The following is a 26,025-nucleotide window of genomic DNA, read 5'->3' as shown; positions in this document are numbered from 1 at the left end:
CTCATGAGCCCAGAGTGAAGCAGCGCATCCACCTCTGGGAGCCCCAGGACCAGGCTTCACTGGCCGCAGGGCATCGGGGGAGGTGCAAGGAGGCCAGTCATCTGCTCTACACAGCCAGGTCCCTCCAACACCTTGTCCTCGCTTTTCACCTCAGGGGAAAACTGCTCTGTCACCCTAAGATAAGAGCTAAGAGCGGGTAGTCTGCTCCTAACTGCAGCTTCCCTCTGAGATCATCAGGCAGGGCCGATATTTAACCAGTATATACCAGTTATGACAATTCTAGCTTTTAATTATTATTTTTTTTTTTAAGTGCTGTATACCAGCTGGAAACCAGTCACTGCCGCGAAGTCCCTAACTGGCTGTACCTAAAGCCCCAGGACCTCCGTGGAGTCCAGCAACTAAAAGGTTAATGCCCAGTGGGGGTGGGGGTGATTCCTGGACCCAGCTCCAGATGGGGTCTGTTCCGATTGGTCAGGGGCCAGCCACACCAGTTGCTAAATATTCTGAATGCAGCCCTGCTAGGAGACCAAGGGCAACCTGGCACAAGGGCTCAGGAATGAGGACCCTGTAGCTCTGGCTCACTCAGTCCTTTCTGGATGAGCAGAAAACAGCAGCTCCCCTTACCACAGAAAGCTTTTCCTCCTAAGGAGTTTCGCTACAAAGGGTCTTTCCCTAGAAAAAGCCACCAGGTCTGGGGAGTGGGAAAGAGAGTAAGCAAATCCAACTCTCTGAGCAGGAAAGTCGGGCAGGCTCCATGGCTTCCCCTCCACCTGCCTGGGGCCCGGGGTCAAGCTTCCTCCAAATCCAACTGCCTGCAGGTTCTGACCCAAGACACACAGCCCCAGGCATTCCAGCTGGGAAAACAAAGGAGGGGCACAGGAGGGCTGGCCTAGTGCTTTTCTTTTCTATATTCATATAGGCTGGGGAGGGGGAAGTGCACGCGCACGCATAGACACACACACACACACACACACACACACACACACACACACGGGCACCCATGCACATGCAAGCAAGCTGCATGCATACTGATGGTGCCAACAAAAGCAAAAGTTCAGCAGCTGCTCTAAGAAGCCTCAGAGTAGACGGCAACCAAAGTCCCAGTGTACCTGGGAAACATTTTTGCCACCCGTGAATCAAGCTGTTCATTGGTTGGCAGATTTTCTGTGGTTTAAGTTGCCCTTGTTTGTCTGGAAATCCTGCCTGACCAGTACTTGGCCTGCCTGATTATGAACAGACCCACCTGAGAACCGTACTCTGTCACAAACTCCTGGGTTAGCAGAAACACAGTGGCTGGCTACAAGCCACACTGCAAAGATCACAAAGAGCACCATCGCCCCGTCCCCCTTTGGAGCAGCAATCTTTCCAAAATACAGTCCCTGAAATCAGGGCCCTGGGGTCGACCGCTTCCTTACCCGCTTGTTGTCTGCAGGACTGTGGTAGAACTGGGCGATCACAGCTCCACTGCTATTTCCCACACCAAAGTTGAGTTTCTCTGAAATCCTATTGAATGATTTTCCATAGTCATAAGACACGTACACCTGCAAGACAGCGAAGGGGAGAAAGAAGAAAAGAGTCAGTGAGGAATTAGGCAGAGATCACTCATCTGCCTCCACCTTCCATCATCTGCCCTGGACCCTGAACATCTTTCCCACTGGGTCCCTGACATCATGAAGTACTGATGCTAGCAGGTACCCACAAAGGAAAGCAGGGCACTTCTATGTCTGGCACCAAGCACTGCAGCCACCTCTGCTTAGAATACGTTGCCTCTTTTCTGAGGTAGTCAAGTCCCTGCAGCAGGAGATAAACACAGAAATACTGGTAACATCCTCATCATGGGTTAAGTGTCTAACAGATTTCATCCAGAGGCAAAGCAAATATGTGTGTCTGAGGAGGTAAGGGCTGAAAATATGTTTTGCCATCTGTTGAAATATCCCCAAAAGGTAATCCAGCATCCCTCTTCAGAGAAGTTTGCTGCTTAGAGCATTCCATACCCAAACAAAGAAAACCCTCAAGGGCCTGCACCCCACAGCCTGGGATGAAGAAGTACAGATGATTAAATATGCACAAGGTAAAGATGTCAGTAGGATGAGGTGTAGCTCAGCGATAGAAAGCTTGCCTAGTATGCACGAGGCCCTGGATTCAACGGAAGGAAAGAGAAAGGAAGGAAGGAAGGAATTAGGACCAGAATCCCTCTCCCGCATTACGTTTGTGATTCCGTGCACAGGAGATGAGAACAGCAGCAGAATCCACATCTGTGCCAACAGAATTCATTTCTCCACTGCTTCCTGGTTTCTGGTGATGTGGTAACCAAGGTGATAAAAGGTAAGGCCTGTCATTCATCAAGTGCTCACTATATGCAGAGACGGTACTAACCTCTTCAAATGAATGAGCTCAGGTAACTCTCACAACAACCCCATGAGGCAAACACAATTGTTAAAATCGTTTTACAGAGAAGATAACAGGGGCTTATGAGATTAGTTACTTGCCACTGTACCAACACAGAAAACAAGTAGCAGAGTGGAAGGCTGACCAGGCTGCCTGCCTTCCAAGTCAGCGATCTCAAAGCTATTATCAACTGAGGCCATGGAGGGTGGAATGGAAATTGTCAGGGAATAAAATCAAGAGATATAATTATAGGGGTAAACATGAATCTGATAGATGACTATAACAATGATAATAATAAGTTAAATATTTTTCAAATGATTTAGGAGAAAGAGAATCAAGGGAAGCATCAAAAAAAAAAAAAAAAGGAAGGTAAATCCCAAGAAAAATGGGAACTACTGGACTAATCCCAGCAAGTCCATTGCCATACCTGCCCATTTAATTCAAGAGCAACATGTCTGGAGGGTTTCACCAAAGCCAAGTATTATGCCAGGCAACAGACATACAAAGAGGAATCAGACACGGCCATTAGAGAGGATGGGCGTGTAAACACGGAAATGTTTGCTAACAATGCGCTGTGTACACAATGAGGACAGGAGGGCTATACATCAGGGACTGAACACACGGGTGGGCCGTTAACATTTCGTAGATGTCAAGGTTAGAAGATGCAAAGACAGAGCCTCTGCCTTTATCTGGGTCACCATGAAAGGAACTAGCAGAAACATACAACATGTGTTCCCGACTATCAAGCGCACAATGAGGTGCTGTCACAAAAGCAGCTCCAGAAATCCAGCAGCTGGAGAGCTCGCAGATAATCTGAGTGGGGAAAAGGACAAAGCGGAACTTTCTCACTTCCATTCTACTGGCCAAGAATGGACACTGGAGTCCAGGTAGGTTCCTAAGCTACACAGAGCAAACTCATGGCCTTGCAAACAGGGAACCACGGCCATCTTCAGCTCCAATATCCCATAACTTGATGTTCCACTATGATTTATTTCTTGAGATGTACCAATGTGAGAGTGTTTATATTGGGGGAGCATTTTTCAGGACACAATACTCCTTTGTACCTATTATCTCTCTTCCTCTTTAAAAATCCCACAAATTCGTCTCCCCTTCAGAGTACTAAGGACAGAGTAGGTAGTCAACAAAGACTTCTATAATGAATAAATAAGATTATAAACCAAAGATTAACTGATATGCTGAAAAAATGAACAAAAGAAAGTGAACTGAATGAATTAGTGAGTGACTGAGAGAACACCACCCTCCCTCAATATCTGAGGGGTAGTGGTTCCAGGACCGACCCCCAGAGATACCAAAAATCTGTGGGTGCTCAAGTTCCTAGCATAGCACAGTATTCCCATATAACCTAATCACATCCTCCTTTACTTTAAATCATCTCCAGATCACCTGCAATACCTAAGACAACTTAAGAGCTCTGTAAACAGTTGTTATACTGCATTGTTTTAAGAAACAAGACAAGGGGAAAAAAAGTCTGTACATGTTTGGTACAGATGCAATTGTTTCTCCCAACATTTCCAATTTGCAGCCGGTTGAATCATGGATGCAGAACCCATGGATAAGGAAGGAGGGCGGACTGTAATTATTTCCATTAAGAGACAACAAAAAATAAGACTCATAGAAGTGAAGACTATGGCTAGGTCGATTTCTTCCAAATCCAGTTGTCTTTCCATTCCACAAGTTACCATCTTGGAGAATGTTCTCTTCTCCATACTTAATGCTTCTCTGTTAAAAACAAAAGCCACACACCAAATCCATAGGCCAAGCACCAGAAGGTGTGCTGGCTAGCAGAAGAACCTTTCTGAGATTCTCAGCCAAGCCACTGCACACTTCCAGGTAAAAGCATCCTCGCTACCAAAAATTCCTTCCTTACTTCCCACCTGCAAACAAAATCCCTCTCTAGGGCTAGGAGCACCACTCAGCACGGAGCACTTGCTTAGCATGCATTAAGCCCTGGGTTCAAACCCCAGCACCACAAGAAAATAAAAAAATAACCTCTTGGGTCTTATACTTAACTGAAGAGTAAGTATGTAGGTGTTCATCCTATGCCTGAACATATCAAAGACAGCTCACTGATCTTCCTTGATCTCTACAGGTTGAACAATTCCAACTAATATTTTTATCCTATTGTATTAGTCAGTTTTTCGTTACTGTGACCAAAACCCTGACAAAAAAACAATTTAAAGGAGAAGTTTATTTTGGCTGACAGATACAGAGGTTGCAGACCACAGTCAGCTGGCTCCCTGGCCTTGGGACCTAGGTGAGACAGAAGTCATGGTGGAAGGGTGTGGTGGGAGGAAGATGGTCAGCTCCCAGCAGCCAGGAATCTGAGAGTGAAGAAGGGTCCAGGAACAAGACAAAGACCCCGAGGGTACACTCCCAGTGACCTCCTTCCTCCCAGCACACGCCACCTGCCTACAGTTCCACCTCCTCCCGAGTCCTCTCAGTGATCAATCCACTGAGAAGGTCGGAGCCCTTGCGATCCAATCACTTCTGACCTCTGGACATTGCTGCACTGGGGACCAAGCATTCAACACATGGGCTTCTGGGGGACAGTCCAGGCACAAGCCACGACATTCTTTCTCATAATTCTTATCTGGGTTTAACTGACAAAAGATCATAAGTTCTACAGGCAAGTAACCCCTTGTACACACTGAACAAAATATGAAAATCCTCTGGAAAGTGCTGATGAACCTCACGCAGGCTGGTGGCTTCCTGGTCCTCAGACTGCACCCCCAAGTGCAAATTCCCAGTCAGGTTGCTTCCTGTTCCCGGCAATATGCTGCTGCTGACGCACTGTCCACTGCGACCTCCAAGCAAACTAGGGCAGACAGACTGCTCTCCCTCGTCTAGTGCTGCGACAGTTGTCATCCAGACACGTTTCTGCACTAATTAGTCCTCTCTGACCTCAACACCACGCTATTCCCTCAGAACAAAATTCAGCTCGGGAGAAGTTACTGAACTACCCCAAGATGCCACTTAGACTCCTTTCTTTCCTCTAAAGAGGGTCTTTCAAAGTGAACAGTTTGCTCAAGTCCTTTATAACACTGCTTCTCAAATTTTAATATGCTTACAAATCACCCAGCAGGACGCTAATTCAGTAGGTCCTCATTCAAGTCTGGGGTGGGACCTGAAATTCTACATTTAACTCTGCACTTTTGTGTGTGTGTGTGGTACTGGGGATCAAACCCAAGACCCTGTGCATGCTAGTCTGCCATGAAGCTACATCCCCAGCCTCAAAATTCTGCATTTCTAACCAGCTCCCATAAAACACCCATGGGACTGACCCACATACTGCATTTTGAGTGGCAACTTTGTACCAGCACTATCTCAGTGATACATGAGAACACTGCTATGGTTCAGATCTTAAACCTCCCTCAAAGGCCCACATGTGAAAGGTTTGGTATTACTGGAAGGCGGTAGAACCTTTAAGAGGCGGAGCCTAGTGGGATGTCTTAGATTCCTGGGAATGTGGCCTTGAAAGGAACCGTGGGGTCCTGGTGCCCTCCTTGATCCCCCTTGTCACCTGGCACATGATGTAAGTGGTTTGGTTCTGCCACATGCTCCCCAGTATTGCCATCCAGGACTCCCACCAGAGGTCTAAAAACAATGGGTCCAACAATTATAGACTGGAACTTCCAAAGCTGAGCCAAAATAAACCTCTTCTCTTTATAAGTCGATAAGTTCGGGTATTTTATTATAGTAACAGAAAGTTTACTAGCTCAAAAACCAAGAGAAGGTAAACAACCTGGCCTAAGGTCAGACTGCTAATGAATGGCAGAGCCAGGATTCCAACCCAGATGTTCTGATTTCAGAGTCTGCTAAGCCAGACACCAGCCTCCCACAGGCTACAGAGTCTGTGCTGTTAACAAGAGCAGTGAAACCAATCATTCATGGCATCTTTCCTGGTTGATTTTGATCTGCTGGTAGACACTATTTCAGGATGCTCTTGGCCAATTATGTCACACCTGAATACTTTGTAACATGTATCATGAGAAAGAAGAAATAAAGAGTAAGGAAGGGTCAAGATAAGTCACATATGTTTCATTTCATCACCTTATCACAGGAAAAAAAAAAAAAAAAAATTAGTCCTGCAGGCATTGTTCTTCACAGAATCACCCAGGCTACAAGTTCAGCAGGTGAGGACTTTTCTTCTCCTGTTTAAGAGCAAACCATTCGGGATTGCTGTATCTAGATCCACCCCTCTTTACATACTGAATGGGCATGACCTTGGCCATGTCCCACCACTCACGCAGGCCCTTACCTGTGTGAGTTCCTTTCCTTCAGCCTTCTGACCCGGTCTTATGAACCATGCTCTCAGACGTCTTTAAAGATAATTTGGATCGCTACCACTCCACCAACAACAACTCTGTCTCTGAGTCATAGTTTATTTTTGCATTAACTTTTCACATCAGAACATCTCAGTTTCATCTGCCAATTCTTTAATGTAGTTTGTATATGATGGAGGAAATTTCTGTCATCCCTGTTTATTAACTCTGGGCATTAAGTCTCCTTTCCATTTAATCTTATCTCATATTTCATTCTAGAATAGTTAATCACTTCAAATGTTCAATGAGCTCTTAGTGAGACACACCTAAATATTTACACAGAGTAAGAGCCCGGCTGGATAGACTGGCAATGCTGAGGGAGACCAACCCTCCTGGTTCAACCGGGGATTGAGGGGAGTCCTGGGATGTGTAGCTGTCAGTGCTGAGGCCCAGCCAGGTTGGTCACTGTAGTGAAACCACAGCCTCACACATGGCATGCACAATTGGGTTTAATTCTCATTAGCCCCAAAGTCCCCCACTGATATGCTGAGTGACCTCATGCAAATCCCTTTGTGCCTCTAAGCTCCCATCTGTGCAGGAAAACTATAAAACAATGGTTGTTCTTTTCCCTACATTGCAAAAAATATTTTCTGGAAAAAAAAAATTAAATGCATAAAAATCCTAAGGAAGATAGATTTTTCAACATAATAAGAGTCCAGAGTTGGTTCCTGTGCCCAAAAGGGATACCTGGGAGTACAGATGGAGCTGACACACACACACAGGTATCTACAGAGTATCATGGAGCCAGCAGGCAGTCATACATGGCCATCTGTGGCCAGAGCTGCGACTCACAAATTTTGACCCCATTTATAAATAGGTCAGAGTCATTACCCCAAACAAGGCTAGCCCTGCTCCAGAGCACTATACCCAGTGTTTTCCCACACACCATGGTTCTGAATGCAGAATTATGCATCATGATAGCCAGTCCTTCTTTGGCCCTCCCTGCCTGTGGCTGCCCTAGTTCAGTTCACTAGCAAATAACTCCTGGGGCTCCCTCCAGTCACCTCCCTCTGAATACATCCAACCCAGACAATGGATATTCAGGAAGGAACCTCACAGAGACCAAATCTACACTCAAAAATTACAAGAACACCCTAAAGCCTGGTATGAGTGCCAGTAAATTCATCAGGTTTCCTCTGATCAGGACACTGGGGGACTGAAGCTCTATGGTGTGTTGATCTGTCCACAGACTCACACTTCTTTACCACGGTAGACCCTGATCTGGGTCAGGATTGTTTCTCCTGCCCACAAGACGTCTGGAATACAGGCTACAGACTGGGGATGCAGGGGCCAGTCCTGACCCTCTCATATATTTTACTTGGCCCACATGGTGTTTGTAAAACTATACATCAGCTGCCAACTGGTAAGACTCAGCAGTTTCACATAAAAATTCAGACCTCTGGGCCTCTCTTGAAAAATCAGAGCAGTTCTGGCAATTTTGGACTCTGCCTCCTGCGTGGCACCCAGAGCCTAGAGCCAATCAGCAATGCCCCTTGGAAGTACTTCTCTCCTTCCTAGCACCTCTCCAACAGAGACCAAGAACCAGTCGCCACATTTGAATGAGGTACAGATGTATGTTTCTTGGACCTGTATCTCTCTCAAAAGTGGAGAAATGGCCTATTGGCCAAGTGGGCCACAGACTTTAAAAAAATAATAACAATAATGGGAGAGACTTTTTTTCCTTTAGTAATATAAAAGAGTATTGGACAAGTACAAGTGGTTTCCCTCCCGTCCTTTATCTGCCTGGCCTTTGAGTTTAGTCTCCCATCTTCAAAGCACCCAATCTATTAAACGCCCTTAAGAATATGAGAAAATCCATTTTCAACAACTCTCCCATCAGTGATGGGTTAGAAGACATCAGCACATGGAAAAGACCAATTCAATTCCATCTGACACCGCTCTGCTCAGGAACACTTCCCCAGCACTTTGTTAAGCAGATGGAATGATTCAGACCACCCATCACTTTCCGAAGGTAATCACACCTCTCTCATCTGCCTGTGACACTGACCACACCTGTCCATGTTCAGTAAACAAGGAACACGTGTATTAACTCCCAGATTCTCCTCCCTCTGGTATAAGTCCATCCTCTAATTACCCACTATGTTTTCTGGCATGCTAATCCCAGGGGATCAGAGAGGGCACCAACGAGTGCCCAGAGCAACACAAATACTCACGTCACTGCTCTTGGGTCTCGCCAAGGCCAGGCTGTCCCGGGCTAAGGCCACAATCACGTTGCTTTTCTCTCCAGCCCAGTGCACCACCATCTGATTGTGGGAGTCGTTCAGACTGACCTGAAAGAGATGAACACAGGCATCAGGACCCCCAGTAAGAAATGGTCACACCCATGGAAACCTAGACGCTCTCCTCCTAGGTCACTCAGAAATGACAAAATTCTGAGATGTGAGTCACTGGCCCAGCATGGTCCATTCTCCCCGCTGTGCATGCTCTTCCAGACTTAGCTTCCCTGAGAAGAAACACTCATGCCCTGGATACATTCAATGAAATTGTGAGCATCATTGGATTGCAGAAATCTTCTCAGGATCTCATTGGCCTAAGCAATTCTTTTGCTTTATTTTTGTCCTTTGTCACATCAATCCCGTTACTCTGATCCTTATTCCATATGGATGACATGTACTTGGAAGACTATAAACCAAAATACTGAAATATCTCTCCCATTCAAAAAAAAAAAAAAAAAAATTGCACCAGAGACTGAGAAAGGATAGCTAACGGGTACAGGGGAGCAGCTGAATAGAAGGAATAACTTCCAACGTTCTATAGCATCGTGAGATAACCAGGGCTAACCACAATTAATTCTATATTTCAAAACAGCTCTCAGAGAAGACTTTGAATGTTCCCAACACCCAGAAATTATTAATGTTTGAGGTAATGGATCCACCAGTGATCAGAACGGTTACCTGGATATGCAGATTACCTGATCGCTGCATTGTATATGTGTATTGAAATATCACAGTGTACCTAATAAATATGTCATCATGTGTCAATAAAAATAAAAATACACATTTTAAAAATCCACAGGCCAGAAAGACCACATGCTTTTCCAACTTTGGTCAAAACCAGTGTTTCTTGTGGCCTTACAGTCACCATTATTCACTTTCGATTCATGATGACAAACAAGAGGAAGTCATCATTGTGAGGTATCTTTAAATTTATTTTTAAAGTGTTGCAAGTAAGGAAATGTTTACCAGAAGTCAACAGAAACGACCTTTGGATTATTGCTAACAGAAGTTCCCAGGCTTTTGATTCTGTAAACCAATAAAATAAAAATAGATTAGAAAGGTCAACACATGACTGGGTGGCACCTTCTATTTTGCCAGGTAAGGACAATGACAAAAACAGCCATAGTGTCAGAGTTTAGCTCCTCTCTCAATCTGCTTCCTCTGTTTCCCTAGGACACTGCAGACCCTTACCCAGGCAGCAAGTGTGGCCCTAGGACCTCGTTCCAGGCAATGGTCTGTGAGAGGGGGTCCTCAGGGCCACGACAGGCGTGGCGCACACACAGTCCTGTTTCTTTTCCCCATCTGCAGGCCGCATTTAGAGGACCAGAGTCCTGGAGGAGAGCAGAGCCACAGGACAGAGGAACCTGGGTCTCTCAGGAGAAGACCCTCCACGGGTGAGTGACACTCACCTTGAACTTCTCATAACTGGAAGATGTAATTACACCACAGGGCTTTGGGGACTTGTCTGTTAAAACTGAGAAAAGACAGTCTCAGAAATAAGGCCAGTTCTCTTTACTTTATGGAACAATAACTTTCCTTTCCCTTATTTCACCACCCGGAGACCGTACCCCTGGGTCACTGCTCACTGATGGACACCAATTCAAGCGCTAGCATTTCTGAGCACCGAGCTAAACGTTTCACACAAACTGTGTGGACAGCAAATTGATGAAGACACAAACAGAACTTCTGGCAGCTCGTGCAATAACCAGAAGCAGGACAAGGCCCTCCAAATCAGGAGCATGTGAGTCTCTCTTGCTGAGCAACGTCTGAGATAACCTGTTCCATCAACCACCCTGACTGCTTCAGGGACTCCGTGGTGCCTTGCTGGGTCTAGCCTGGGCGGCACATGGACTAATGAAAGTTCCAGTCTGGTTCAACCTGCTCTTAAAGCCACTTTATCAGGGCTTTGCAGCAGCAAACCCTCCCTTCCCCTCAGCTCCTTTCTCCTTCCTTCCCCTCCACCCCTACCACACCTTAACTTGCCACACCTACTCCTTGGGGTGCTCTCAGACTTCACCAGGGAAAGAGAAACACCTGGGCCACAAACTTGGAAGCCAGATTAACCAAGGAGCTAATCCTTAATGACTCTGCTTTGGGTTTTAAGCACCTGCATTTAATTTGATCTAGGATCCAAATTCTTTTGAAAAACATTTGAAATGAGACCTCTTTAAAGAAAAAGACTCTTGCTATTTTTTTAGGAAAATATGTTAGTCCAAACTGTCACTTCCCATTCCCTATAGATAAGTCCAGGCAAGCATCAGCAGAAGAGTGCAAATAAAAAACAGAAATAAATTATTTAACCCAGGATGCTACAGGCAAAAGCAGCTAAGGGAATCTCCCCAAGTCACTAAAGTCCCCCTCCAACCTTCTCTCTCCATCTCTTCACCTCCAGCTCAGGTTTCTGGGAAGAATCTGGAAGCATCTGTGGATAAGAAGCCCATCAGCACAGGCACCTTAGGAATTCAGGCTAAACAGTCCTTTCCCCTACATATCCACCCTCACCCTTGGAACCAGAGGGGAATAGAGAACTATGCAAATGTCAAGATGATAAAGGATCAGGGACCTACAAGAACCACCCAAGTTCACCCAGGGTCTGGGATGAAAAAACCCTCCAATATTCAACCCGGGCATCCTCAAAGAAGATGGTCAAAGTGCCCCCTCTGGCAGGTAACCATCAGAAAACTCTTTGAACAAGCTACAAAGCTTTCAGGGATCAGAGTAGGGAAGAGGTCTAAAACAACCTGCTGAAGTCTTTCTATGCAGAGGACATGAGATTTATGAGATCCCCCCAACTGATCCTAAGGGGTGAAGGGTGAGACTGAACACAAAAAAACAAGCATCAAAATATCCAAGGGCTTTTTCTTTATGAAGAAAGCCTCAAGCAAGCAAGTTTGGTGAGACACATATTAAAAAAAAAAAAAAAAAAAATCCTCTTCTATCATTTGTCCATAAGAGCAGACTGTATAAGGCAGCCCAGTGGAAGGAAAGAAAACAAATCCCTGGCAAGAAATGGCTTGTCCAAGGGCCACTAGGCACTCATACAAACAGTTCCGCTCCTCCCTTGCCAAGATGTCAGGCACATCCTGGTCATGAGAATAACTCCCTGGTGAGTCAGGGTTGATCCCTCAGGCAGCCCAGGTGCCTGTCCCCCCAAAGCACATAACCAAAATCAGGGGCAGGAATGGATGCACTCAGAGGACAGGGGAGCCAGCAGGGAGGTGGGAAGGCTATAAACACGATTAAAGTCAAAAGATACAGTCTACTCTGGCCTCACCTTCCTCCTCTTCACCCCCCGCCCCCACAGAGAAAGGCAGACACAAGTCAGCAGGCTTCTCCTGCCTGCAGTCCACGCAATGTGACCAAGAAGCCAGCAGCCCAGGGCAGCTCCCCGCAATCAAGAACAAACCACAGGTCCCCATGGCAAGAGCCCTTTAGGTCCGAGGTGCTTCCCAGTTTGTTGGATGCTTTTCATTCCCCGGGGATCTCTCCCTGAATTCCCCCACCAGTCGCCAGCACCCAGCGGGCAGCTGCAGGCTTCCAGATCATTCAACCCAGCCTCTCCCACTCAGGTCCTACACACTGACCCAGAAGAAGCGGGCCTGGGAGGAGGTGGGAGTGTGGCTTTTGCAGGAACATAACCTTGACGTGCAGTCAGTCATAACGACAACCCCAGGGCGTGAACAACCTTCCCTCTCCGTCTCTGGCTCACAAGGCATAGCTGGAGCCTGATAAATGAGACACAGTTAATTGGAGCTGTAAAGCCAGCAGGGAGGGAACTGAGTGCCTCCCCTCAGAAGGCAAACAAAAATGGCATGCCAGGGGAATCTCTGAACAGAACCTGCAGCAGGAACCACAAACGGCATCTGGGAGGAGGGCAGGTCTCTGCCAGGCTCACAAGCAGGTGGTTAAGATAACCGACAGAGGGGACCTGGCCCAGGATCTGAAACACCAGGAGGGCCCCAACCAAGACCGATTACTGATTGAGAAGCCCCCTAAAAAGAGCCCAGGAATTGGTATTTTTAACAGATCCCAGTGTCTCCAATGTAGCCTATTTGGGGAACAACCAATCTAGCCCAGTCCGCTGCCTTCAGGCAGGACATGGGACAAAATGAGAGGGGCTAGAGAGGCACTCTTTTGGTGGGGAGGGGTTGTCTTTGGGGATTTGACATGGTTAAGACTTTATGAACCTTGAAACCAATATGCCAAGTGAAACACATACACGAAAGGTCACATATTGCAAAGATTCCATTTATATGAAATATCCAGGGCAGGTAAATCCACAGAGACAGAAATCAGGGGTTGAGAGAAGAGATGAAGGACAAACTGTAAGGGGTTTTCTTGCAACACGATGAAAACATTTTGGAACTAGACAGAGCGAGTGGTCGCACAACATGTGAATGCACTAAATACCATGGAATTTTTCTCTTCAAAATTTTTAATATTATGCAAATTTCAGCTAAATTGAAAAGAAAAAAAAAAAAAAACCCTCCCTGACCTGTAGAACACTGTACTCCTCCAGCGTGGATTCAATACCTAGGAGCCCCGCTCCCAGTGCGTACTTCTTTCATTGCATCTCATCTCCAGCCCTCATGCTACCAAAATATGCAGCTAGAATGAGTCATAGAGAAAGCAGGCTGGGGACTGGGTCCCTGGCCAAAGCAATCCTTCAAAGTGCTGTCAGCGTCATCGGCAGAGCCAGAGCAGCCATACAAGCCTCCCTGTCCCCGGCTGGAGCCATGGCTGCAGACTCAGGGCTAGCGTCCACTGCCAGCTCAGGGCAATCATCAGCACCCACACCGTGACACATCTCAGTGTCTTCATCAAACATCACCTCCACCCCCAGGGCTGTCTCTCGGTCCTCAGCATGCCCTGGTGATCCAAAAAGGTGAAATGATGTGCCTCATATTATTCAGAGTAGGAGGAAGAACCTGCTGCCACCCAATCCTCCCGCTCTGGGAGGTTATAAATAGCAGGGAAGAAATAAATTGCTTGTTGTATGAAGGTACTGATTAGTCATGCATTCACCTACCAATGAAGTATGCACTGAGGTCTACAGGGTGACAGGCACCCCATAGGCTCTTTAATCATTTCTTATCTGCGAGAGTGCACAGGGCACTTCCGGGGGAAATTAGGGTTGCCAAGTCTGAACCGACCACGAGAAGTTGCCAATAAAACCACCAAAGTCTGTGTGGTGGTCTAAGCTACTGAGGAAGATGGGGGGCCCTTCATGGAATGGGTCACATATGTTCTCCCTATTCACCACTTCTGCCATTACCTCCTTCACATTGGTCAAACCCACAGCTCAGGATGTCCTAGACACCCACAGCCTGTCCTCACTCCTACGCAGCTTCTCTCTAGAACACAGTATGAAGCCTTACAAACAAGGCAGTCTGGTTCATTTCTCTGCTTCACTGGCAGCGTAATACAAAGAAGTATTTTTAAAATTCTACAATGAAGTATAAAACAAATATCCTGTCCTTCAAGTCTGAGGACAGAGGCAGCTGCTCAGTCCCCTGAACTGCAGGATATGACAGGGCCTATGGAAACCGAAGACAGACTCCTGAGGTCCAAGAACAACAAGGTTTTCTCAAACCAGGGGACCCAAATGCTAGGTATGCAAACCGCCTCCCAGTGTCCCCTTTCAAGACCCTGTTCTCACTATGTTTAGAAAGCTCATTACGGTCCCCCAACTCTCCACCTCAGGAGAGCTGGAATCTAGTTTCTGGGCGCTCCCTAAAGACAGCCCTGTAAGTGGAATATGAGCATACTCACTGGACTTTGGTGTGGCTCAAGATACTTTCTTTACCAGCAGAACTCAATAGCCACTTACCTGACAAATTCACACTGTCCACTTTACAAATGAGGAAACAAAGAAGAATGACCCTGGAGTAAAAGTTAGCATTCCACTAGATGAAAAAACAAAAATAAAAATACACACACACACACACACACACACGCACATGCCTTTTCCTTCCTCTTTACCATATTCTTACTGACTTGCAGTATCAGTTCAGAGAGACTTAGTCACTCCTGACTGATCCTTGGCAGGTAGACCACATCTGCCATGTGCCTCTCCCTCCAGGTGAACCACTTTGTCAGTCAGCGATGACATGAGGACATGTGTTGTTCCAGAAGGGATCCCTAATAGAAGGAGCCTGCAAAAAATTTGTCATGAACATGCTCACCCCTCCACTTACCAATGGGTAAAAATAAGGAAACACCAGCGCTAGAGAGCGCCTTAGAGGTCATCCAAACCAACTGCTACTGACAAGGTTCAGCTCAGAGAAAGATTTGGAGGTGGTATTCCAGACTGCCTTAAAACACAGCCCCCCACCCCCCATCTGTGCAAGGCAAACAGACAAGCAGATAAGCCAAGGCTTCCCCGGGAGCCTAAAGCCATTTCTATGAGCCCTTAGGAGGGTTCCAGACCACCCACTTTCCCCGACTCTCCTGTTTGGCTCTGCAGCTTCACCATAAATAGTTTCTTATTTCATTCATTCAATAAATATTTATTGAGCACTTACTATAAACCAGATGCTATGCTAGGTGCTGGAAAACAGCTGACTTCTAGATCCTGTCTCATGGCCCTTAAATTAGTAGAGGAAACAAGCATCAAACAAGAAATTCAATGAATAATGATTAAACTCCAGTTGTTAAGCAGGGGATCTGACTGCATGCAGGGGACAATGACAATGCCCAGTGACAGGACCTCTGGGTGATGGCATAGGATGTAGAGAGAGCAAGTAGGAACAGAGAGGTGGGGTAGGGAAGAGAGCCAGACCTAGAGAAAAGCAAGACCCAGGGCTGGGAAGAGCCTGGAACTAGCTGTATTTCAACAATTGCAAGACCAGTGTAGCAAGGAGAGCCCAGGAGAGGTGGGTTACACACATTCTCGGTGTTTTAAAGGGGGTCACAGTGAAAAAGCCGTGGACCCTGCCTGACAGCAAGAATTCCACTAGACTACATGCGACAGGCAAATGGATCACAGTAAATCTGAAACAAGTCAGAGGCTCGGCTGATTCTTGATCGTCAGGATTTACCAGCTGTCTAACTTGGGGCAAGTCACTTCACTTTCTGAACTACAAAATACTCATCTATAAAATGAGATGAATAATAATTCTTCCCAAGTTTGCAGGACTGTTGTAAGAAGCAAATGAGATGTAAGCCATGAATGTATTTTCATAAACTTCAAAGTCCATAAATATCATTTCTTTTCAAGCCCAAATGGCTCTCTACTGAAATAAGCTGTTCTTCATAAAATGGCTCCACATTGGAAAAAAAACAACAACAACATTCACAGCAGCAGGGTCAGAACACAGAGAACTAAGAGCAAGCGGTGACAATATGTAAAATGACAGAGCACCACAGGCTTGAGTCAAGCTCAGACCTCCTGGCCAAGTGACACTTTCGGGAAATCTCCCTCTCCACTCCACTCCACAGCAGGGCTCAGAAAGCTGGGAGCAGTCCTATCTCCAAGTCCTGAGACCCCAGCACCTGGATGACTCTGTTTTCCAGATTTCCCTCACCAAAGAGAAAGCAGTTAAATATTATATCACAGAACCAAAGACAGCAGACCTAACCGAGGGCTCTTCTTCACACTGGGAGAGAAGCTACAAACAGGACTCGTGGAGAAGGGCCAGCACGTCAACCCCCAAAACATGGCCAGTTTCTCAGTAACAGGGAAGGCCTGGTGACAGGAGGCACTCACAGAGCCCTCCTCAGCTTGATGCACTCCCTAGCTTTGTTCTGAGAGCTCTTTCACCTCTCGGCAGCTTCCCACATCCACTCCTAATGCTTCTCCTCCAGCTACTCAGGCCTGATTTCTGTAGTCAACATCCTGTCACCACTACCCCTGCTCCCCAGCACACCTTGCCAAACGCAGCAAACCCCCGTGCACAGTGAACTGCAAGACTGTTTTTAACGACTCAAGAGAATTGCAGGGAAATACACACAGGTGAGGTAAGTCATAGGTACAGAGTCTCATGTTACGCAATTAATTGAGCACAGATTTTTTTTTTTTTTTTTTTTTTTTTGGTTTTTGTTTTGGGTTTTTTTTTTTTTTGTACCAGGGGCGCCTAACCGCTGAACCACATCCCCAGTCCTTTTTATTTTTTATTTTGAGACAGAGTCTTCGCTAAGTTGCTTAGGGTCTCACGAAGTTGCTGAGGTTGGTCTCAAACTTGCAATTCTCCTGCCTCAGTCTCCTGAGTCTTTGGGATTACAGGAGTGCACTGCACTGGCTGAACAAAGGTTTGAAACATTCAAGTGCTTGTGAAAACTCCCAGCTTCCCAGGACCTTTACCCAACTCTGTTGTCCCTGCCTTCAGTGGTTCCTCTGCTGAGCCCCTTGGGCAGCACGACTGATCAGCTCTGGCCTTTCTTCCCAGGTCCCAGGGCAGGCCCACAGGGTGCCATCTCACAAGCATCCTCTGGGCGAATAGAGGCTGTCTGGGTCCCTGGCCCAGCTTGACAACTCACAGGCACCCACTTGAGTTCCCCTAGTGACTGTCCCTGAACTAGCCTCTCTCCCCAGGTGACTATTAACCCTTTACCCCAGGACCTATGAGATCAGTCCATGTGCTTCTGAATATAAAGGTTCCTAAGAATTAAAGATCAGGACACTCCCCCTCAGTTCACCAGCCCATGAAAGCAGGATGGACCTCATCTTAGTCTCCCCAACATAGTAAAATCCCCACATTTATTCCACCTAAATATCCTGGCCATCTTCCCCCAGGCCTCTCTTCAATTCACAGTTATTGGGGAAAACATCTTCACTCAGCCGCCCAGTCTTCCTTTCTAAATAATTGAAGCCCTTTCAATTACCTTCTTCAATTTTTTTTAGAAAAAAAAAAAAAAATGGGTGGGGTAATAAACAGTACCTTGGCCCCTACTCGACACAAAACGCATTTGATATACGTACATCTTTTTATTGCCCTTGTCTGCCACTCAGATTTGGGATATAATCACATCAGCCTGCCTTTCTGAGAATTCGTAGCTGTGTTTTTAATCTAATTCAGGGGACTGGAGATAAATCATCATGAAGGGTCCCGATTTTCCAAGCCAAGAGCCTGCAGCAGCAGCAACAGCAATGGCATGCTAAGTTAAAGGGCCAGCCAGGGAAGAGGGGGGGGGTTACATGCAATGATGAAGACCACACGCCTCTATTGTTTGTCTTTGTGCCAGCCTGAAGGGTTGAAGGGATGAAAGACAGACCCAGCTACACTGAGGTAAGCCAACAAGAGTGCAGGAAGTGGAGGGCAGGGGCGGGGAGATGGCCCTGCTGTTAAGGCACTGTTTACATCTTCCATTGCTACACAGAATGCACGGGATCCGCACAGCACCTCAGCACAGCCCCAACACAAGTGGGCTGCCTGCACAAGGCCAAATCACAAGCGAAGGCACAGAGGTTTGGTTGGCCCTCGTGAAAAGTCAGTCCTTGAGGCCTAAATGACTGATTCAAGGAAACAACTGTGCAGAGATAACAACTGTGCCCACCTGTCCTCCAAGGTCCCCTGACGCATCCCTACATCTGCTAACACCATCTCCTAACACTCAACGGAACATACAGCAGCCTTCAAATCCTTGGGTTTCCATGAAGTCTTCAACTCTTGCTCCTACTCCCCCTATTTGTGAGGCTCAGAAACGCAGGCCTGCGCTCTGACCTCTCTTGGGTGAAGCAAGGGTTGCCTACAGCAGGGGAAAGGAAGCCCCCTGCAACCCATCAGGGCCACGCTGGCTATACCACAGCTGAGAGCCACATGTGCCTATTGCACAACTTTAAATGCATTAAAATTAAAGAAAATTCTTCAGTCACACTAGCCACATTTCAAGTGCTCAATGGCCACATATGACTATCCAGTAGACATACTGAACACAAAGCTACTGAATATCATCACTGCAGAAACATCTATCAAATGGTGCTCTATTGCAGGATCTGTCATAAGGCGAGAGAAGTAGGATCAGCTGGCTCCTAGCTAGTATCAGTAACATGGGCTGTCACCATTATAATTAGCAATCACCCAGAGCTGGAGGTACAGCTCAGTGGTAGAGCGAGTGCTTAGCAAGCACAGGTGAAGGGTCCAATCCCTAGCACACAAAGATATAGGTACAGATATAGATTTTATATGTATATAATTTTTATATGTATATGATAGATTTCATATATATATAATTACACAATCATATACATATACATATATATACAATTACCCAATAACAAGATTTTGTAATTGTTTGTTAACTCACTATTCAATCCCTAGCACCCAAAGATATACAGATTTCAGATGTATATAATTATGTAATTATATACATAATTACATACACTTGTATATATACAATTATCCCATAGATAACATAATTTTGTAATTGTTTTTTAACTCGCCATTCTGGTTGTGATTGCTCTTAAGTCCTATTTTCATGGAACCCACCCCTATATGCACAAAGCATTCCTCATGTTTCAATTTAAAAACTAAGCATCTCATCATAACACAGGATGAAACCCAATTCTTAATCATGACCAGCAGCCCACCCTGCCTTTTCTGGGTTTTAGCATCATCAGCCACTTTGATGGTAGCAGGCCGGCCAGGCCATTTCTTCGAAGGCCCAAGGTTCACAGGTCGATAAGCCAATAAATTAGGTCGAAATTAACTGCGGCTCATTTTAAACTGAGGGAAATTGATTTTTGCATGTACGTGGCTGGACTGGAATATGCCATCCGCCAGGGATTCTGGCATACCTAGAGATTAATGCCCAGGAAGGGTCCCTTCTCATTAACAAAGAGAATACCTGCCCCCTGTCACCCAGATCACTGGGGGGCGGGGTGGGGGGGATGCTATTCCTCAATATTCAGCCCAAAGGATAGTAAGTTCTCCCTGACTTTCCTTAACATTTATTTAAATCTAAATAAATGAAGGAAAGGTCATCACAATATCCAAGTTTTGATACATTTCTATGTTTTATCTACATCTGAATTATTATTGAATATTTTAAATTCTAAACTGGCTTTCCCTAAACACACTATGCCACCATTTCCCATATTGGCAGCTCGAAGGATGCAAACTCATTTAATATTCACCTAGGTAAAATTTAATTAAGATTATAAACTGATGCTTTAAAAAAGAAAAAGACTAAATAAGTACATAGCAAAAGCAAATAAATTGCTCTGAGGAGCAGAATGTTCCTGTGTCCCTCTGTTACAGTGGACAGGACAGGGCTGGCTCCATCTATCTCTGCCCTGGGATTAAACAATGGCACTACAAAGATGGCTGAGATCTCTAACAGACAAAAAACTGATGGTGAAATGTTCCCACGACATCCATCCTTTGCTTTGCAATGTTCATTGCTGTTAGGATCTGCCTCTTGGATCCCAGGTTTCAAAGCAATTTATTAAGCATACTATTAACTTCATATTACAGAATATAGTGAAAACATTCTAGAAAAGAACACAAGTTAAAAGCAAGATGTGTGATCTCTACATTCTGATGTTCTCACAAAACTGGGCCCTACATCTCTATGGAGCTGCATGCCAACATTTCTCCAAGTTATGAGAGGGCTTCAGAATGCTGCTCTCCCCACCCACAGGGAAATGAGATGGAAGCTTCCCTTCACCTGTCCTGGAGAAAAACTAACCACCCATTTTATGCTATGACTCTTCAAGTAACACCCAGACTATTCACAGTCATAATGCCAAAATAGATTTTATAACTAAAGTTAATCTCATTACACATGAGGCCAGATTACAGGTAACAGAAAGCCACTGATAAGTCAAGTTTGTCATTTTACATGTATACGTGGTATACAGCCATAGAATAATTCTGGAAGGATATACAAAAACCCAATGACACTGGTTGCCAACTGAGAAGGGGCCTGGGATGAATGAGGACAGGAAATGGGAGGAAATTTACTTGTCACTACATACTCCTCAGCTCAAATTTGTTTTGTAAACATGCATTACCTATTGAAGGTTAAGTAAACAAATTGGATGGTTTTTTATCTCGTCCCTTTTTCTCAATCTCACTCTTGTCCTGGCCCCCTTTCTTCTATTCCTTTCACCCTTCAAAGTCTCCTTCACCCTCCACCCACCAAGGCAAGCAAACTCCTAATGAACTAAACAGTGGCCAGAGACTGCAAAGAATTCAATAAGAGATGCCAAGTGCCACCAGGAAGTTTTTCAAGGTCACATCCTTTACTGAGCCAACCCAAGACGCCAAGACAGTCTTCTCCGAGGTCGAAGCCAACTCGAAAACAGCAAAGGCTTTGCCTTCTCATCTTCATTTGGAAGCACACAGGTCAAACATCCTGACTTCAGAATCAACTAGCCAATTCTTTCCAGAGCCAGTGTATCATGCAAGAATCTACTCAAAAGAGATCTAAAGCCAAGCAGTATGCCACCCCAAAGGACGTCCTTTGTCCCAGGGCCTTGTGCTGTAACAGACACTTTATTTTCAGTCTCAAATCAGGACACTGAATACGCCCTGTCCTGTAAAATACAGAAATTATGAAGAGAAAGCTCATTGGAAGCAAAATAAACCTGTAAATCCTGTTAGGCTTTGTGCTTCATTGCAAGGGATTTTTCCCCAAAACAATGCCATTAGCACAAACCAATGACAGTTCTAAAAGGAAGGATTCTGTAAAATAGAATCCTAACTCCCAGACAGCACAGGAAAATCAGGGCCATGCCACTGCCCCAGGGCCATGCCACTCCCCCAGGGCCATGTCATTTGCATGCTCACCACCGGCTGTCCATTTGTGGCTCCATAATGGCCCTCCTTACAAACGCCTTTTATATAACTTGAATGTGCACCCCAGGCTCCAGGCCTCTCTTCTTCCAGGTGTGCAGTTGGTCCACAGATATTCCCACCACTGGGGAAACATGAAGAGCTAACTCTATGCCCTCAAAGAGCACACGGGAGGATGGGACAGTTAGGCAAGGACAACACAAGGCAGGAAGTGCTGGAACCAGGCTCCAAAGAACTATTCCCACTGGAGCCTGGGAGTTACTGGAGTGTTTCCTTGGATATTTTAGAATGGAACAGGTGTTTTCCAGGCAAGAACAAAAACGGGGATGGGGGGCAGACCTTTCGGGGAGACCTTTCAGGCAGAGGACAAAGCAAGGATAATGGCACAGAGGCATGCATGGGATGGGAAAAAAATCAGTGTGGCAAGAAGTACGGAATCCCTTTTTGAACTTGGCCTTTTAACAAAAGACATACCTTCTAAACTTTGAACTTGGGCAGAGAAGTTCTAATATTTGATAGCACATTGGTTTTGATTATTACAAACATGCCTCTAAGTAATAGCATCAGAAACCAGTCTCCCCACAGGAGAGAATCCAAGGAGGAATATGGACAAAATAACAAAGCTTAGTTTACTCCATTGAAGAGCAGGGCAGGGGAAAAAGAACCAACATTGATGCCAAGACAGGCATGTATTCCCCTGAAAAAGTCTTCCTTTCTCTTCTCCCTGAAGCTGGTGGGTGGCCTTCCCAGTGTGTCTCAGGCTTCTTCCTTCGAGTAGTTTCTGCCTGAGCCCTTGGTGTCCCCTTAGCCTCACCAAGATCAGAAGGCAAGAAGCTTCAGAGCATCTGAGCCCACCCACCCCTTACCACTTCATCTTCCAAGCCCTGCCCACAAACGCATTACAGTGGAGGTGGGGCTGGTTTAGTGTGTCCATGTGGACTTGCTCACTTCCAGGACACTGACCTGCCCATATCTGCGTCTGCTTTATCTTCTTAGACTATAAGTTTCCTGAAAGCAGGGATGAAACTGTACCCATTGTACCCTCACAGAACCAAACTCCAAACAATACTATCAGAAAAAACTGCAGCTGCTTAGGTTTAAAAGTTAAAGGGGGATTATAAAGTGCAACTTGGCGTGGGGTCAGAAGGAGAATGACCATATGATTTATAGTTGTATCCTAACACTTTTGAGTGAAAGGCATGTTATTCATAACTGTGTCTGTCCCAGGAAAAAGAGGCAAAGGTTCACCCCTTGCAAGAAAGGCCATTCTAAATAGATGTGAAGCGGAGCTCCAGAAGAAGCCCTAAACTCCTTCAGTCACTGATGCCTGTCTTGCAATCTAAAAGGTCTACACAGATATGACTTGTGGTAGAAAGCCCATACCAGAAAGTTCTTCCTTCGATCTGACTCAGATCTCTAAAGAGTAAAGTCCATGCCATTTTTCATTAACCTCAGGACAAGAGAATAAGGGCACAGGAAGGCAGTCACAGAGCAGGAAAAACCACTGCCTTGGGTTCTCACTGTTCAGTTCGAATTCTTCATTGAGTTCCACCGCTATCTCTGCATCCTTCGACTGAACCAAATTCAGTCTGGCTGGCCCAGAAACATAAAAGTCAAGAGTTCTGGAGTTACTCCCAATGAGAACAGAGTTCATCTCTAACTTGCCCCAGATCCCCAGGAGATTTTCACAAACCAAAACCAGAGAAGAAATGGCACCTGCTTGCGTAGTTTTGAAACCAGGAGTGCCTCCCTCCACTGACACTATGCCTTCAAGAGACCAGAGCTCTGGAAAGGAATGTCCGCCACCCCTCCCACTCCAAGTCCCTAGAACTGGGTCAGTTGGGGAGATTCAGTGTAAAAGGGAGTGTCTATCCCTACCTCCCTCACCAGACACACATACATACATACACACACACACACACACACACACACACACACACACACACCCAACCCCAAGCTCCCTGTGGAGAGCAAGGACCTTGCTGACATCTTTCCAAAAATACAATATACAAGTTTCAGATGGGGATGAGGAGGGGGACAAGGATCCGGGCCCCCCAAGAGGAACAGAGCAGGTAGGCTCCATCAGACCTCTGACACACACTCTTCCTGCCCAGGAGCTGATGGTGAAAGTTAAATGCTTCTGCTCACTCTCCACTGCCCTCCCCCTTTAAAGACATATATATTTTATTTTAGAAAGGAATTATTTAAGAACTCTTGTATAAAGACAGGGTGACACCGAGCACCCAAAGGTCAGTGATATTGCAGACAAAAGCAACGCTTCCTGGAATGACCTTGGACTAGTCACTTCATCTTTTTGGAGCTTGGGTTTCTTCACCAAGAAATGGACACACTAGGGTGACATGGTTTATAAGGTTCTTCCTGGCTCCGAGGGTTGAACACTTAACTCTACATATTTCCTGAAGGAGGAACTGGCTTTGGCAAAATCAGTGAAGAAAGGCAGAACTCGGGCTAATCTCTTAATTTCTACTTTAAAAGGGAACAGTTTGACTCTGCACATGTTTACCACCTCCACGGTCCCACCTTTTCTCCCCCACTGACCTTCTAGTTTTGCTGATGTCAATCTTAACCGCAGGATTGGGAGTCTCATGAGGCAATAACAGGGGCAAATTAATCTTGCCAATGCTGATACTAACCTACAAACTCGGTTTGCAATTCCTAGTAAGTCTGGCCATAAAAGTGAAATTCATGTTACTTATGATCTAATAAACCCATTGCCTGGATAGAAATAAATCATTTACTGAATAATAATGTCCACCAAATTTCTTGCAGTCTTGTGAAATTCCCAAGTGCCAGGAGGAATATTCCTGACCAAAATAAAGTCATTATCTTGAGGGGGGGATGGACTGAACCTCACGCCCCCACAAAAATAAACAAAAAATTCAACCATTGCCGCGTGCACACACACGCACACACACACACACCCTCCTCTTTGGACTGTACAAGGACAGTGGCTGAGGTTTCAATTTTGCCCACCTTTCCTGGGGTTCAGGATGGTTAAGTGTGTAAACCCCCTCCGCCCGCCGTTGTTTTAAGTGCACTGCAACTGCAGGGTGCTCGCCTCCACTGCCAACTGAGAATACACTAAAGAAAGCCCGTTTTTTATCCAGATGTGAAAAATGAAGATGCACCCCTCCTGTACCTGCCAGAAACTAAACCGGTCTACACACACCCTGGGGAAATGTGCACTGCACCCGGAGAGTTACCTGGAATACGTGTGCTAAAATCGACAGGAAGAAGGAAAGATCAATGCGATTCAAGTGCTGACGGTTGTACTCATGTGAGGGGGAAAAAAACAAATGCAAGCCGGGAAGTCCCCAGTGGTGCTTGCACCTGGGAGGCGACTGCAAAGGATGGATGCGGGGGTGAGGAAGTGCAGGGAGAGGAAAGAGCTGGAAGGAGACGGGTTGCAAAACTGCTCACCTGTCCATACACCTTGATGGGCTCGGGCTGCAGGGCAGCGCTCCGTCGCGTCCGGAGCGGCTTCTGGTCCGCGGGGCTCGCCCCCCTGGCATCTCCGCGCGCCCACAGCCGCAGCTCGCGCGGGTCGCCCTGCACCACGCGGAAACCCCGGTCCTGGGGCAAGGGCGCGCGGCCGCCGTGCAGTCTCTGCGTCCAGACCTCGCAGAGAGCCCCGGGCGGCAGCAACGCGACCAGGGTGAATAGGAAGGGGAGTCGCGACTCCCTCCTGCTGCTCCGTGTCGCCATGTTCGGGCGAACGCTACTGCAGGTGGCGCCGCCGCCAGGAGAGAATGTGCAGCGCGAGGCCGGGACAGCGGCTGGGCCGGGGCCGCGCGCGCCGCTCCCGGGGCTCCAGGCCGCCCGCGCCGCTCCGGGCCGCCCCGCTGCGCCCGCCGCCGCCGCTGCCGCCGGGTCCCGCTCGGCTCGGCGCCGCGCCGTCACGTGTGCGCTCGCAGCGCGTCCCCTTCGCGCACTTTCTCGGTTCCGCGGCCTCGGCGGCGACTCCGGCCCCTCCCCCGCAAGGATGGGGAAGTCAAGGCAGCAAGCGCCGGCGAGCGTGCGTCGGGAACTCGGCGTGCACACCTCGCCGTTCTCCTTGCCGGAATTAAGAGTTTTTGCGGGGCTCCCACATTTACTCCGGAGTTAGTTGCCTCCACTACTGGGTCGCGTCGAGGACGTCCTAAACGGGCCAGTTTCCTTTGCAGACTGCGCAGCCCCCTTTCCCTCTGCACGACCACCTTCCCCGCCCCTGGCCTCATGCCCACCTCCAAGGGAGAGCTGAAAGCCAAAGAATTACCTCCGGCAACACCAAATAAGAATCTGAATGAACCCGCCTCATTG

General features: G+C 46.7%; 1 protein-coding gene across 2 annotated transcripts in view; it reads right to left on the bottom strand.

Annotated features, from left to right (window-relative positions):
* The window catches only part of Sorl1 (sortilin related receptor 1), a 159,629-nt gene extending 133,941 nt beyond the window's left edge, over positions 1 to 25,688 (bottom strand). Inside the window, exons 1-3 of one of the 2 annotated variants that reach the window (XM_047516319.1) lie at positions 25,147 to 25,688; positions 8,906 to 9,022; positions 1,416 to 1,541 (exon numbers count right to left, since the gene is read on the bottom strand). In XM_047516319.1, coding sequence (XP_047372275.1) covers positions 1,416 to 1,541; positions 8,906 to 9,022; positions 25,147 to 25,431 — 528 coding nt within the window. In that variant the 5' untranslated portion in view covers positions 25,432 to 25,688. The remainder of the gene's footprint in view (positions 1 to 1,415; positions 1,542 to 8,905; positions 9,023 to 25,146) is intronic. The other variant, XM_047516318.1, reaches the window with a different exon arrangement.
* Positions 25,689 to 26,025: the final 337 nt, after the last annotated feature.

Source organism: Sciurus carolinensis, chromosome 11 (genome assembly GCF_902686445.1).
Source record: "Sciurus carolinensis chromosome 11, mSciCar1.2, whole genome shotgun sequence".
NCBI lineage: Eukaryota > Metazoa > Chordata > Mammalia > Rodentia > Sciuridae > Sciurus > Sciurus carolinensis.
Note: the sequence above shows the minus strand (reverse complement) of the source record. Positions and strands in the feature narration are given on the sequence as shown.